The following is a 12,620-nucleotide window of genomic DNA, read 5'->3' as shown; positions in this document are numbered from 1 at the left end:
AGAAGCGGGCTCTGGAGATTGGGAGTAGGCCAGCAAAGACAACGGAAAGGTGGGAATCGTCAGCACCGAGCTCGGCAAAGAAATTTGGGGGCTTGGAGATGCCCGAAACGAGATGATCTGCTTCTTTTTACGACATGGAGCAGGTGTTTCCGGCAACGAGTCTCAGGAGGTTTGTCGCGGAGGCGGCAGGAATTTGCCGTATAGTGGCCTGTAGTAAGTAAGTATTGAATGTATATGTAAGATAACCACCGTAATCAGGGCAAGCTGAGGCTCTCCTGGGCTTTGTTTGTTGGTGCTCGTGCACTCGGAGCATAACGTCCCGTATTCTTTTCTGCTGGCCCATATTGGACGACACTCGACAGCTACGATTTGGGACACGAATTGAAATGGACGAGATGCATGTGGCCAGAAACATATCGGTGATATCTATACCCCAAGCGGTCGAGGCATCCACCTCGACCGGGGGGCAGGTTTCGCTCGGGTTGTCATACTTCCTCACGGTATTTTCAACTATGATGATGATCTTGCGCTTCTGGTCACGCCGACTGAGCCGGTTTGGCATTGGGTTGGACGACTGGCTTGCCCTGGCGACGCTTATCATGCTCTATATTGTTCTGGGTCTCAGCGTGGCACTAGTCTACGAGGGTGGTGTAGGAAAGACCATGGCTCAGGCTGTAAAAGAGCAGCCAATGTCACCCGTCATGGCCCTGAAGGTAAGTGATATCTATGGCAATTCTTGCTCTTCAAACATTTCCCCGGAATAGAGCTAAATAGACTATCAGCTTTTATATGCGTTAGAGTGGGCATATCTTATAGCATCGCCGCTCATGAAGCTCTCTGTCCTGGCATACTACTGGCGAATGTTCCCCACCCGGACGATGAAAAAGTACATTTGGTTACTCACATATACCTGCGGAATTTGGTTTGTTGGCGTCCTAATCGGCAATCTGGTTGAGTGCCAACCAATCTCTTTCTTTTGGAACAAGCTGTCGTCATCTGGAAACGGAGTTTGTCACTTCAGAGTCGAAGTTTACCTCATTATCGTCGCAGCACCGAATATAGTCATCGACACACTGACTATAATCCTTCCGGTGTACGAAGTCTGGCACCTGCAGTTGGAACGATGGAAAAGGATCGCGGTTTCGGGCATCTTCGTGGTTGGAGGAATGTGAGTTTTTCTGGGTCTTCTCGACGATAACAGCTATCTTTGCCCTTGCTGACAGTTTCCTTCTCGGAACAGGGTGGTTGTCGCAAGTATTGTTCGCTTGATATTTCTGGTTGCTTTCTATTTCAAGCACAGTGCCGACCTGACCTTCAACCTATTGCTGCCTTGGTTCGTAACCCTGGCGGAGATCGGTGTGGGCATTGTAGGAGCATGTCTGCCCTGTCTTATGGTGAGTACTCTTTCTACTGTTCAGCTTCCTCTTGAAAACACTTCACAGCAAGTTCGAGAGCCTTAACTGCAATACTGCTACTGAGATATCATTCTTGTGTTGAATTTTATCAAGTGCGAATACTATTGAGATCTTCTGAATGATTTTCGCTACATGTATAAGAATGCTGACCAGGAAATACAGCCTCTCTACCGCCGCTTTTGGCATGATACGTCGGGAAGCAAGCCTTCCGGATACGGCGGCCAGTCGTCTCTGAGGTCTCATATCCCCGGACGAACTATCGGCTCAAATACTGTTATCGCCGGCCATTCTGGGGGTAAAAAGGGCCTCTCAGGTCTGGATGAAAGCGGTCATCCGTTTGAGAGGCTGCCTACAGGAGGTACCATGCACGAGGACGATGTTCCGTTAAAAGGCATTCACATCCGACACGAGGTAACCATTCAGCGCTCAACGATGACTTGGCATGACGAGGATAAATTTTGAGAGAAAAAAAAAAGGTCTGAGATCTGCGCTCTTTCTGTTGGCAATCTTGTGCAATCAACTTCGGCTTTTGAGAAAGGGTGTGCTAGAGGTCTGGAGCGCTCTGGCACCTCTCTTCGTCTCGTGAAGGAGAGAGACGGAGGCTTCCGACGAGAAATCGTCGCAAGCGATGGAGGCACTCAGGACTAGCCGCAAGAAGACACTAGGGCTCAAATCTCGTCAAGAAAAACCGCCCAGCCTGCGTTACATTCACGGTGATACCATGAATAATCGTGAATAGGCAGGCTGCGCTGAAACGAGATCCAGCTAAATATGGGAGTCTCTTGATATCCCTTCTCAACGCGCCTTTGGAGTAACCCTTTGGTCAATACTCCACATTTGAAGAAGTCCAAGGCTGGCTGTCTGTTTGTTGTTGGTGTACTTTATATTGGACGCGCATCTAGCAGACGGTCGTTCTGGATACAAGAAGATCCGATCGAAGGAGAGACAGAGAACAAGAACAACTGAGTTGGGGTCAATTCACGGGTACATGATTTAATGACAGTTGGAATGAATAGCTGAGGCCTGGTAGCACTGGAGCATGCTGCAAGATCGAGCTAGTGAAGCATGAGGAATATCTACATGACAGGGCTCATACATACGCCTCTCATGTGGGCAGTTTCAAAAAGAGACTATGTTGTTGAAAGGGTCGAAAGCTGTCCACCACACGACCGTCGTCTAGCCTCACAGGTACCCAAGATACCTAGTTAGGGACGCCCGATGTCCCCCATCAGCCCTATGGCTTACTAAACTTACTCCAACAGGGGGGGTCTTCCCCGCTGAATAACCGGCGACTTCCAGGCCATTCCAGGGTGATCGTCAGGGTCCAGTTGTTGGTCAGCCGCAGCGTCACAGCCTCGCGACCCCCTTTCCCCCGATTTAGCTTCCTCCTTGCCACGACCTCAGATTTGGCCACTTCCGACCTGACCAGAGGTGCCGTGCTGTGCCGTATTGGTCATCCTTCTGACGTGGCGCGTCTGCCTTCCGCCGTTCTCATTTTACTTAAGAGACATCACGACACCCTCGCCCGCCGCCAACATGGCAAACCAATCTTCTTCCTCCGAGGGCCAAGAAACCTCATACGTGAACATGACCGAGGTCGACCGCTCCCGATACGCCGACGCGACCCTCGTCGGCAAACACTGCGAAGCAGAATACTGCAACCAACTCGACTTCCTCCCCTTCTATTGCCAGTCATGCGAGAAGACCTTCTGCCTCGATCACCGAACAGAGACCGCCCATAAGTGCGCAAAGGAGGGCGCCTGGGCAGAGCGCAAGCGGCTGGCACAGCTGGCACGGCCGAGCGCGGGCGACGGTAAACAACTACGGGACCACGTATCACAGAAGCCATGCGCGTCACCCGACTGCAAGACGACCGTCGGCACGAGCCTGGTCCCGGGTGTGCACTGCCAGGGATGTAACCGGGATTACTGCCTCAAGCACCGGCTGAAGGAGGAGCACGACTGCGACAACCTCGTTCCCCTCGGCGCTCGGCCAGGTTCACAGGCGGCGGAAAAGGCACGCTCGGCGCTGCAGAAGCTGAGGCTGTGGGGCGCGGCAAAGAAGGAGGCGGCCGGGCGGGCGCTTCCTAAGGCGAAGCCCACGTCTGCGTCGCAGCGCATCGTTGCCGTCAACAACCTGAAGAAAACCGCGAAGGGCGACGAAAAGCTGGCGCCAGAGAAGAGAGTGTACCTTTTTGTGGAGGCCGAGGCCGCGACGACGACAGCGAAGATAACCAAAGGGCAATTCTTCTACTCCAAAGACTGGGTAGTAGGCAGGGTGTTGGACGCCGCGGCGCGGGCATTGCAGGTCGAGAACGTCAACAACCAGTCCAGCAACGAACAGGACAAGCTTAGGGTGTTCCATGTCGAGGGTGGACGAGTACTGGAATTCAACGAGAAGGTGGGGGCCGCACTCGTCTCGGGCAACACAATCGTGCTCCTCCGCGGTGTTGGACCGGCGCCAGATTTGATTGAGATGTAAAGCGGTGGGTGGGCGCAGCGAAAGGTTCCATAGCGTTGGCGTTGGGTTTCGGACAACGGGAGATGCATTCTGTCTGAGCGTATCCATGAGCGGCATATGCCAGACAAATAAACACATAATACGATTATATCGCCTCTTTTTTACCGTCTACTGTTATATATGCGCCAGAGTAGCAAGGAGATGTCTTGAATTACACCTCACATGGTGAATGAGCAGCGTGAATGGTCTTAGGCCCGCTCCCAATCCTTTACAATTCCTTTTCCTTCGGCTTCGTGGACAAGGCCTTTTCCCTGCCCATTTTGGGCGCTGCGCCCACGGCATCATGACCGCCCATGGTTTCAAAGCCTTTGTGGAATACCCACTCAACAGCATTCTCCACCGGCTTATCAAACAAAGATGGGAGGAAGGGAACAACAGCAAGGCCCAAACCGATGGGACCATATGTCCTGATCGTCTTGTTCTTGGCATCTTTGAGCGCTCTCCCACTGTATCTGACTACGCTGTGGATCGTGAACGCTGGAAGACCCATACTTGCCAAGCTCTGGAAGATAGCGCGTTGTGCCATTACTGTCTTATAGTTCTCCAGGGGAGGCACTGCCCGTGGCTGTGCGTCGGCAGCTTCTATTGCTTCCAGGCCTGAGATCTTCTGCTGCTTCTCAGACAGTTGTATCTGCGGGTCCAACGCGCGTTGATTGTGCAAGTATGATTTGTATCCTTCATATGACACATCCCCCAAGATGTAGGCCCAACTCACTCCATAGGCACCGCGAACGAGCCATGGGTGCGCTATCGGCCGGAATGACTCTCCTATGTCAGAGGTGTCTGAAGGATCCAAAGTTAGCCATCACCTGCGAGTTGGTCGATGTGAGAGTGTAGAGGCCTCGGCCGTGGTTATCGCACGTCGCATGCCTCGTGCGCCGCTTCACAGCATCCTGAGGTAACGGAGGGCTGGACATACAAGCGACGTAGCGATGTGCAGAAAGAAGTATTGTCCGGACTCGTGCAGCGTAGGCGGCAAATCGTACGTTCGACTCGGTCGACTCTGGCGCACTACGTGTCATGGAATATTGTCAGCCGTCCAAGTCCTTCGAAGCCATGGGCGAGCGAGTGTGAGACAGAGAAAGAGAGAGGGGCTTACTAGCCGTCCACGAGCTCATCATACCAATTCTCGTCTTTGTCTTGCTTGTCGACTATCTTCTGCAGAGCAGGTGGCAGCTTCTCACGATTTGGGAGCTTGTTCGGGTCGAATGGGGCAGGTTGTGGAGCATTGCTCTTGCTGGGCTCTGCAGCCGAAGCGTCGTCCTTAGGCGGCGCCTTGGGATCTTTGTCTGAGCCCTTTCCCCACCACATTCTGAGAGTCGATGGCTTGATGTTGTGACAGAAATGCTGAATTTGGTTTCAAGGCTGGATTGACTTTGCTTGTCTTGTTTGCGCGAGTAGCGTTTGAAAGCTGTAGCTTTCGCAATGGTTGGTTCGCGGATGACGTCGCGTTCTCCATACCGAACACCCCGGAAAGCCGGGTGGGACTCTGCGCGCTTGAATCTTATCTCTCCAGCTGTTCAGGTACCCGATTGTCCGCGGCTAACACCCGATGTTCTTGCCTGAGGCATCCGCAAATTCAGCAACTGCAGGGAAGCTTGTCCATTGAGCCGTTGCGTAGTTTCTCAACGCCGAGTACGAATAGCTTCCCCTCGACAACAAAGTACACACCCCGACCCATCGCGAAGTCCGGCCTCATTCCCACAGTCAAGATGGTCCAATACTACAACGTCGCTGGCGCCAAAGTCGGCTCCCACTACGTCAGTGCCCATGTTCCCCTCCCCGATTGTCTCCGGCCTCGCAGCAGCAACCAAGCCATCCCCAAATCCAATTGACGGCGTCGGAACTGACTGTGATGCATTATAGCTCGCCATGGGCGTCCTGGCGGCTCTCTTTGGCGGCTCCAAGCTCGCTCTCGGTGGCGGCAGCAAGGCCACGGTCAAGACACCTCCCATCAACGCATCAAGCAACGAAGAGGCCGACTTCATCAAGTAATTGAGCCCGCGAATCCGATGTCTGACTCTCAGCCACTGACAACCGCGCAGGCAATTCATGGACCAAGCAGAGGCGGACTCCAAGAAAGAGAAGCACTAGACGGCAGCGGACACACGACGCAGGGACGATGAAACTCGCATGCCTGGATCTGGGCCAGCTGTACACATATAGACGGGACAGGTACTAGGCAATTGAAAGATACTCGTACCAAAGGGCTGCTATTTCGATCTTCTGAAAGGGTTGTACGATCGCCTCACTGTGCAAGCTCAGAGCTGCGACACGAAGGTGAAGTGCCTATGCAAGGCCAGCGATACCAAATACATCTCTCGATCACAAACCACAAACAGATGCATCGCCATCACCACGGAACGGCCCTAAATTCGCCTTCTTCAAATTCCCAGAATGTGCCTGCCGGAATTGCGCCCCTGTTGACCTGCAGCAGCCTCACGAACGCTTCAGCGGAGTCCAATGGATCTTTGACTCCCCTGAAGTTGTTGAAGCCGGTCTTGGTGAATCCCGGGCTGACTGCCCAGAAGCAAATGTTTTTTCCTTCTCCGTCATTCGAATCGTCTAGCAATTGCAGCAGCAATGTCAACATGTTCAATCCTGCCTTGGCTATGTTGTAATCCACAGATTGTGGTGGTGGGAGCTAATCTGGTTCAGTCTGGAATAGCTGGAGTGGGTATCTAATTCTCACCTTTCTGCTGGCAGTCCTCTCCAAACTTCCTCTGGCGCTTGAATTCATGATAACCCTGGGGAAATCGCTCTTCCGCAGCAAGGGCAGGAATGCTCTGGTGACCATCGCAGGTGACGCAACGGCATTGTTGAAGACGTTGTTGAGGTTGGCTCGAACATCGCCGAGGTCCTGAGACTTTGGTTGACTGACCCCGGCAGCGTTGTTGATGAGAACTTTACGAGACATCAGCCCCTAGTGAAATCGTAAAAGTGCTGAGCATCAGGACGACTGACCGTCTAGCCTCCCATACTTCTCATCGATCCATTTGACAGCCGCGAGAATACTTTCATCTTTCTCGATGTCGATTAGGGCAACGTCAAATGAGACCTTAGGATTCAAGTCGCGAAGCTTCTCAGCAGCCTCCTTTCCTGCTTCTAAGGAACGACAGCCTAGGAGGAAGGTTGCGCCGGGAATTCTGCCCGTCGCTGCTTGCACAATTGCAAACCCGATCCCACGGTTGGCTCCTGTCACGAGGATAATAGTCATGTTGCTAATACTCTGATGCGATAAACGAGAGTACTCGCTGATCTCTTTCATCGTAGGATGGCCGCGAATGCATTATTGACTTATTGTAATCCAAATGCTTGAACAAAATATAGAATCAACGTAAAATTTCGGACATAAGCATTCGCGACCTTTATTTCATTTCCTTGACTTTAAATCCGTCTACCATAACACCGCAGCATTGAATGGGACCGCTGTTCCTAGTGTTGCTGTTCAGGTCCGGTCTGACGGCGCCGGTCGCTCCACCCAAGTTATCTCCGGGGCCGAGTCTGCTCGGCCCCATGTAAGCTGAACACAACGGACTTTCACAGTCCAACTTGCAACTTGGACAGCGGAATCTCTATTTCGGTTTTAGCCACACTTTTGGTCCTGTATGTCTAAATTAGACTGATCAGCAATGACGTCCATCACCGTCTCAGACATTGAGGTTGCTGCAACACCGGCCCAGGTGCGTCCCTCATCTGAGACAAGCAGTCAGATGCCGAGGATCGTGCCTAACAACGCCAAAAGCTTGTGAAGTTCAGACCAGCTGGCCGGCTCACGTCACCATTGTCTGTCTCATCGACACATGATGCTCACTCAGCTCACCTCGCTGACCAATTCAACAGATCTACATCGCTGTCTGGGCGCAACCCAACGTCGCCGAAGGAAGGCGAGCCGGTCATCTCCCTCTATCAGCCAACCTCAGGAACTGCGTTCGACCCGCGCTGCCGCCACTCTCTCTTGCTCTCCACGGCCGAAACGTCCCGTAACCCCCTCTTCCACCAGGCCTGTGTCTTCATTCCGGAGCATGACGAGCTGTACGTCACCTCCGATCTGCTGCAGACCACCACCAGCAGCTCGTTGCCGATCGTACTCATCTCGCGTATAAAGCTCCATCGCAGAATCAAGCCCAGTGGCGGCGGTGAGGCTGCGGCTGAGGACGAGGATGACCCGGTGGGCGGCAGTGACGACGACGTCATCACAGTGGAGTGGCAGAAGCTGCGGCCGCCGCAGAGCATGACCATGCCGGCAGGCGGCACACGTTACGCGGGCGGGATGGTGTTCTGCTCTCAAGGCAGCTTAACGGAGGGCACTGGCGGGTTGTACTACATGCCGCGAGGAAAGCCCCCCGAGGCGCTGGTCACCGGGTTCTACGGGCGAGAGTTCAACTCACCGTACGATGTCGCCCTTACGAGGGACGGGTCGCTCTGGTTCACGGATCCGTGCCGCGGCTTTGAGAAGGATTTCCGCAGGAAGCCAGTGCTGCCTTGTCAAGTTTATAGGTTTCATCCCGAGTCTGGGGACCTCAGAGTCGTGGTGGATGGGCTGGTCAGGCCGACTGGGATTGCTTTCAGCCCGGACGAGAGCACAGCGTACATCACTGATACTGGTGCCTTCAGGGGTGATGGCGATGTGGATTCCCCACAGTAAGGCCTCCCATTACATCTTCGAGAGTTTGCAGACACCTTTCTGACATGAACAACAGGACCTCAACTATCTATGCCTTTGATGTAATAACGAGAGCAGATTCGCCCTTCCTGGCCAACAAGCGCGTCTTTGCCGTCCCAACTAAGGGAACACCGGCCAGCATCAAATGTGACGAGAATGGCTTCGTTTATGCAGGCTGTTCTGGCGGGATAGAGATTTGGAATTCGGGGGGCATGCTTCAGGTTGTGATTGAGATTCCTGGTGAGTTCCAATGCAATGATCACACCTACGAACATATCGAGGATTCATGTCTTTGGCATGTGAAGCCCAAAAACAATGAGTTGTCCCGGTAGATCTTGACCATCGGTAAACTGACCTTTGTGGTGACAACAGGCAGTGTCACCAGTTTCTGCTTCGGCGGCCAAGATGAGACGCGGAGAGAGATGTTCGTATGCGCCGATCAGAGGCTGTGGAGGCTACGATTCGGCTGGCGTGGCAAGTCACTACTCGGAGTTGAACGAGCCGGTTGGTTCGAGTGGAATGAGAGAACTTCCATCGTTGTGGCGATACCTCGGTGAGAGCTGTTGCTCGGAGAGCCTTTTAATGTTCACCAGGGGTCGTGTCGATGCCATCGTTCTGAGGAGCGACTGGCTGCATATGTTAAACTGAGACCACAAACTCATATGCAAGCACGGAACAAGCTGTGTGGCGTTGACTGCCTTTGACGGCCATTCTTCAGTCCCCACGAGCTGCCTCTCAAAGAAAACCCGTGTTGTAGACTCGCTTAGGGGCAGATATATTACATGCAGTCTCTAATCAAAGCTCGTGCAAATATTCGAAAAATTTGAAGACCAATTTCTCGCGCAGGCCTAGTAGTTGCAAGCCCGTGAGAGGCGTTTCTAGTCGAGTCTCCTCACATACAGGTCCTGCAACATGCCTCAGCTTCTTGACCGTGATACAAAGTCTATAAGCTTTTTGCTCATTGTCATACCAACTAGCGAGCGTACGAGCAATTTGTCTCTAAACATAGCCTGTGATCTTGGCTTACCCCTGACTTGCGACACCTTTCTCCAAGGTCCTGGTCTCCGAGGATTGCCTCCATCGTTACTCTCTTTGCCAGCAGGATGTTGTCTTTGTTAGAAGGCGAATTTTGTCAATGGCCTACAACAATCTCTTCGTTGGTGAGCTCGAGATCAAGACATGAGATTGTGCCTCAGTCGTTATCAACTAGCATGCTTGTGGAAGCCTTGGACTGTGATATCACACGACTGTCGAGCGGCGTCTATATTGTTTTCTTCGAGCTATTTAGGATCTCGTTAAATTTGCGCAAGCACGCCCGCATGATCTCTCTCCTCTAGACCATCCAGTAACTAGTAATTAGCTAGAAGTTCCTATGAGTATTTCATATCCTAAATCAGAATGGTCGCTGAACTTTTCTCCAGTTCTCGGGAGCTTCTTCTGGAGTGACACTATGTGTCATGATATTTATAGCCCCAAAATAGTACCCTATTTTTCAGATAGAAATCGCCTAGGCGTAGTTCTCAACTCCAACATCGTTGCTTCTACCAAGTGCCAGAGTGATTCATTCTCACACGGAACAAGAAAATCAACTTCGTGGACCGGCACTGATATGCATGCGCAACGACATCAAGTTGCCACGAACCTTCTTCAGAATCCTTATTAATTGACTCAAGGGAGCATGTCGGAGCTTCGCCCGATTGTGACGTTTACATCGAAAACAGCTACATCTGGAACCTATATTCCTGCCGTGTGTATGACTTCGGGCCAAGAAACTTAAACTTGGTGGGTTGCGGCCTCTCAAGTAAGAATCTTAGGCATCTCGCTCAACTTTCGAGCTTCACTCCCTCTCAGCTGCCGAGCCTCATTGTATAGTTACGGGCCGATTGTCTTGGTCAATGCTATTGCACCACTACAGGAACAAATTCGCTGCCAGCTTACAGCTTGCCTGGCACGAATGTTCACGATAATTTTCAACATTCAATATCCAAACGCTGACGCTGAGCTCATCTAAACTGTCAAGATGCGAGGTGAGGTCATGTCGACGTCACCACGCAAGCACAACCGGGCTGAGGAAATGCAACCTTAGATGCGTGTCCGGCTCGCCAGGCGGAAATGTTTGATCAGAGCAGAAAAGTCTCCGTGGCAGCTTGACATGGGGGGTTTGATGGGAAAGGGCTGTCAGGGAACAGGACGAGCAAGGCCCCCGGGTCTGAAGCGGGGAGTCCCATTCGATCTCGGCGCAGAGCCTCAAGAGAAGGAAGAGAAGCAAGCAAGCAGGCAGGGCAGGGCAGAGCAACAGCAACCCCCCCATCCCCCCAAAAGGCGACCCCCCGGGCAGCCGTCACTGTTTCATGATTCCGGGGGCGGGCCCTTGGGTTCGCAGGTTTCATGTTTGCGCGGGACAGCTTGGATCCGACTGTGCCATTGCTCGCATGTTGCTGCATCGGGCAATAATTCTAACCCGCAGCATGAATTATCAAGCCTGGGCCCGGTGATGCGCGGGCAGGAACTGAGGTGTGTTCTGTGCATGGAGGGGAGGGTATTCAGAATTGGAATTTGTCATGATACTCCCCACGCACGCGGTCCACGTAATCGCTAGCTATGCCTTGGAGGAAGGACGCGCTGGTAGTCCCGCGACTGGACAGAGACAGTAGGGAATGATCGTGGGCGCAACCCAGGATTCTGACTTCGGTGTCCTGTCTCATCGTGAAGGAGCCAGCCGGCCTCCTACACTACGGAGCCGTGACGGCGCCATTCACACGAGGGAAAGCCAAGAGTGCATTGGAGAGCTTAATCCAACTCTGTGCAATGGGGAAGACCGTGAAAAGCATCACGCACGCATAGAAGTCATTGGACTCGACCACCCCGAAGCGGAAGCTTATCGTCGACTGTGCCCGGAAGAATGCTGTTGATGCAGCCTTACTGATCATCAATTGCCTTTTCCCATGTACACGTGCATCACAGACTAGCAGCCGTCTTGCCGTGTTTCTCGGGCGCAGCACTGACCCTGGATCCGGAATCTATAAAGACAACTAGCCCTCGAGATTGTCCGAATTCTGCCAATGTCTGTGTGTTGCTTCCGTAGATACCGGCATTGCCCAATGTGGAGACGCGGCATGGGTGACCTCATGCCTGGGTACATGCGAGCATCCGGACATCCTCGTGGCATTGACTTCAATGTTCAGGTATGTCAGCCCAGGATCCACAAGCATCACAATGGATGGCGGGGCAGAGAACAGGCCCCCGGCGGACTATTGAGAAAGCCAGGGGACCTCGAAGAGGATTGGGACTGGAGAGGCACCTTTTGGGATGAGAATAGTCGCAATTCCTCGCTTGAGGCTTTGCCTAGTGCTACTCGGAATCGTTTCTTCTTTCTTTCTTTATTTCTTTTTGTGACTGGTCAGAACCACAGACTTGATCCCAACGTGGGGGGAATGAAATCTTAATGAAAAAGTACGAGCAAAAACTCATTAAGAAAAAGCATGGTTGACAGTGGGCCTTGGCTTCGGATCGCGGGCGACATCGAGGCCAGGGACCGGGAGCTGGTCCCCGCCGACGGCACAGGGGGAGTTGCATCCCAGCTGGATCCCTGACAGTCCGATGGCCAGACCGGGGCCTCGGGGGTCCCAGTCATTAATCTACTCGAGACCGCATCGAACGCCCTGTGAGATGACGAGGAAAACTTCCATGCGCGTTCGTGCATGGCGACGGGGATCAGACCGGACCCGCCTGCATATTTGACGACAGGGCATCGGGATGGGCCCTGAGTCGAGCGTCCCTGTGGAAAATGTTACTTGACGATACAAAGGGGAGATGCCTTTTCGTACACGAGGTTCTGCAGGTTAGTGCGCTCCAGGTGTCGCCTTCCTTCAGGCTGCAGGGCCGAACACGATAACCGCATTTTCGTGAGTTTGGTGGTGTGGTGAAGGCACAGGTTGGCCCCCAAGCTGCAGAGACAATGACCCGCCGATTAATTACACAATAGTCGCCATCAGCTGCAAGACAGCCGGCCAGGGCTT

The 12,620-nt window shown here is 52.9% G+C and overlaps 6 protein-coding genes across 6 annotated transcripts; 4 read left to right on the top strand and 2 right to left on the bottom strand.

The window, feature by feature from the left end:
* Positions 1-386: 386 nt before the first annotated feature.
* J7T55_014562 (uncharacterized protein) lies at positions 387-1,861 on the top strand (the record flags this gene model as incomplete). Its single annotated transcript, XM_053142571.1, has 5 exons — positions 387-713; positions 987-1,168; positions 1,241-1,394; positions 1,578-1,773; positions 1,839-1,861. The coding sequence occupies 5 exons, from the start codon at positions 387-389 to the stop codon at positions 1,859-1,861; spliced, it is 882 nt and encodes a 293-aa protein (XP_052994749.1).
* Positions 1,862-2,951: 1,090 nt separating this feature from the next.
* Positions 2,952-3,896, top strand: J7T55_014561 (n1-type zinc finger protein 1; the record flags this gene model as incomplete). Its single annotated transcript, XM_053142569.1, has 1 exon — positions 2,952-3,896. One exon carries the CDS (start codon positions 2,952-2,954, stop codon positions 3,894-3,896), a length of 945 nt encoding a protein of 314 aa, XP_052994748.1.
* Positions 3,897-4,143: 247 nt separating this feature from the next.
* J7T55_014560 (Mitochondrial fission process protein 1) lies at positions 4,144-5,246 on the bottom strand (the record flags this gene model as incomplete). Its single annotated transcript, XM_053142568.1, has 4 exons — positions 4,144-4,566; positions 4,651-4,718; positions 4,855-4,946; positions 5,035-5,246. 4 exons carry the CDS (start codon positions 5,244-5,246, stop codon positions 4,144-4,146), a joined length of 795 nt encoding a protein of 264 aa, XP_052994747.1.
* Positions 5,247-5,647: 401 nt separating this feature from the next.
* J7T55_014559 (uncharacterized protein) lies at positions 5,648-6,029 on the top strand (the record flags this gene model as incomplete). Its single annotated transcript, XM_053142567.1, has 3 exons — positions 5,648-5,695; positions 5,802-5,926; positions 5,981-6,029. The coding sequence occupies 3 exons, from the start codon at positions 5,648-5,650 to the stop codon at positions 6,027-6,029; spliced, it is 222 nt and encodes a 73-aa protein (XP_052994746.1).
* A 259-nt stretch (positions 6,030-6,288) lies between these two features.
* On the bottom strand, positions 6,289-7,152 carry J7T55_014558 (uncharacterized protein; the record flags this gene model as incomplete). Its single annotated transcript, XM_053142566.1, has 3 exons — positions 6,289-6,579; positions 6,628-6,839; positions 6,900-7,152. The coding sequence occupies 3 exons, from the start codon at positions 7,150-7,152 to the stop codon at positions 6,289-6,291; spliced, it is 756 nt and encodes a 251-aa protein (XP_052994745.1).
* Positions 7,153-7,567: 415 nt separating this feature from the next.
* J7T55_014557 (uncharacterized protein) lies at positions 7,568-9,158 on the top strand (the record flags this gene model as incomplete). The annotated part of the gene is made up of 5 exons (XM_053142565.1): positions 7,568-7,618; positions 7,681-7,721; positions 7,779-8,579; positions 8,639-8,841; positions 8,974-9,158. The coding sequence occupies 5 exons, from the start codon at positions 7,568-7,570 to the stop codon at positions 9,156-9,158; spliced, it is 1,281 nt and encodes a 426-aa protein (XP_052994744.1).
* Between the last annotated feature and the right edge of the window lie 3,462 nt (positions 9,159-12,620).

The sequence above is a fragment of the Diaporthe amygdali genome (assembly GCF_026229845.1).
Source record: "Diaporthe amygdali strain CAA958 chromosome Unknown NODE_11_length_1138210_cov_64_948100, whole genome shotgun sequence".
Lineage (NCBI taxonomy): Eukaryota > Fungi > Ascomycota > Sordariomycetes > Diaporthales > Diaporthaceae > Diaporthe > Diaporthe amygdali.
Note: the sequence above shows the minus strand (reverse complement) of the source record. Positions and strands in the feature narration are given on the sequence as shown.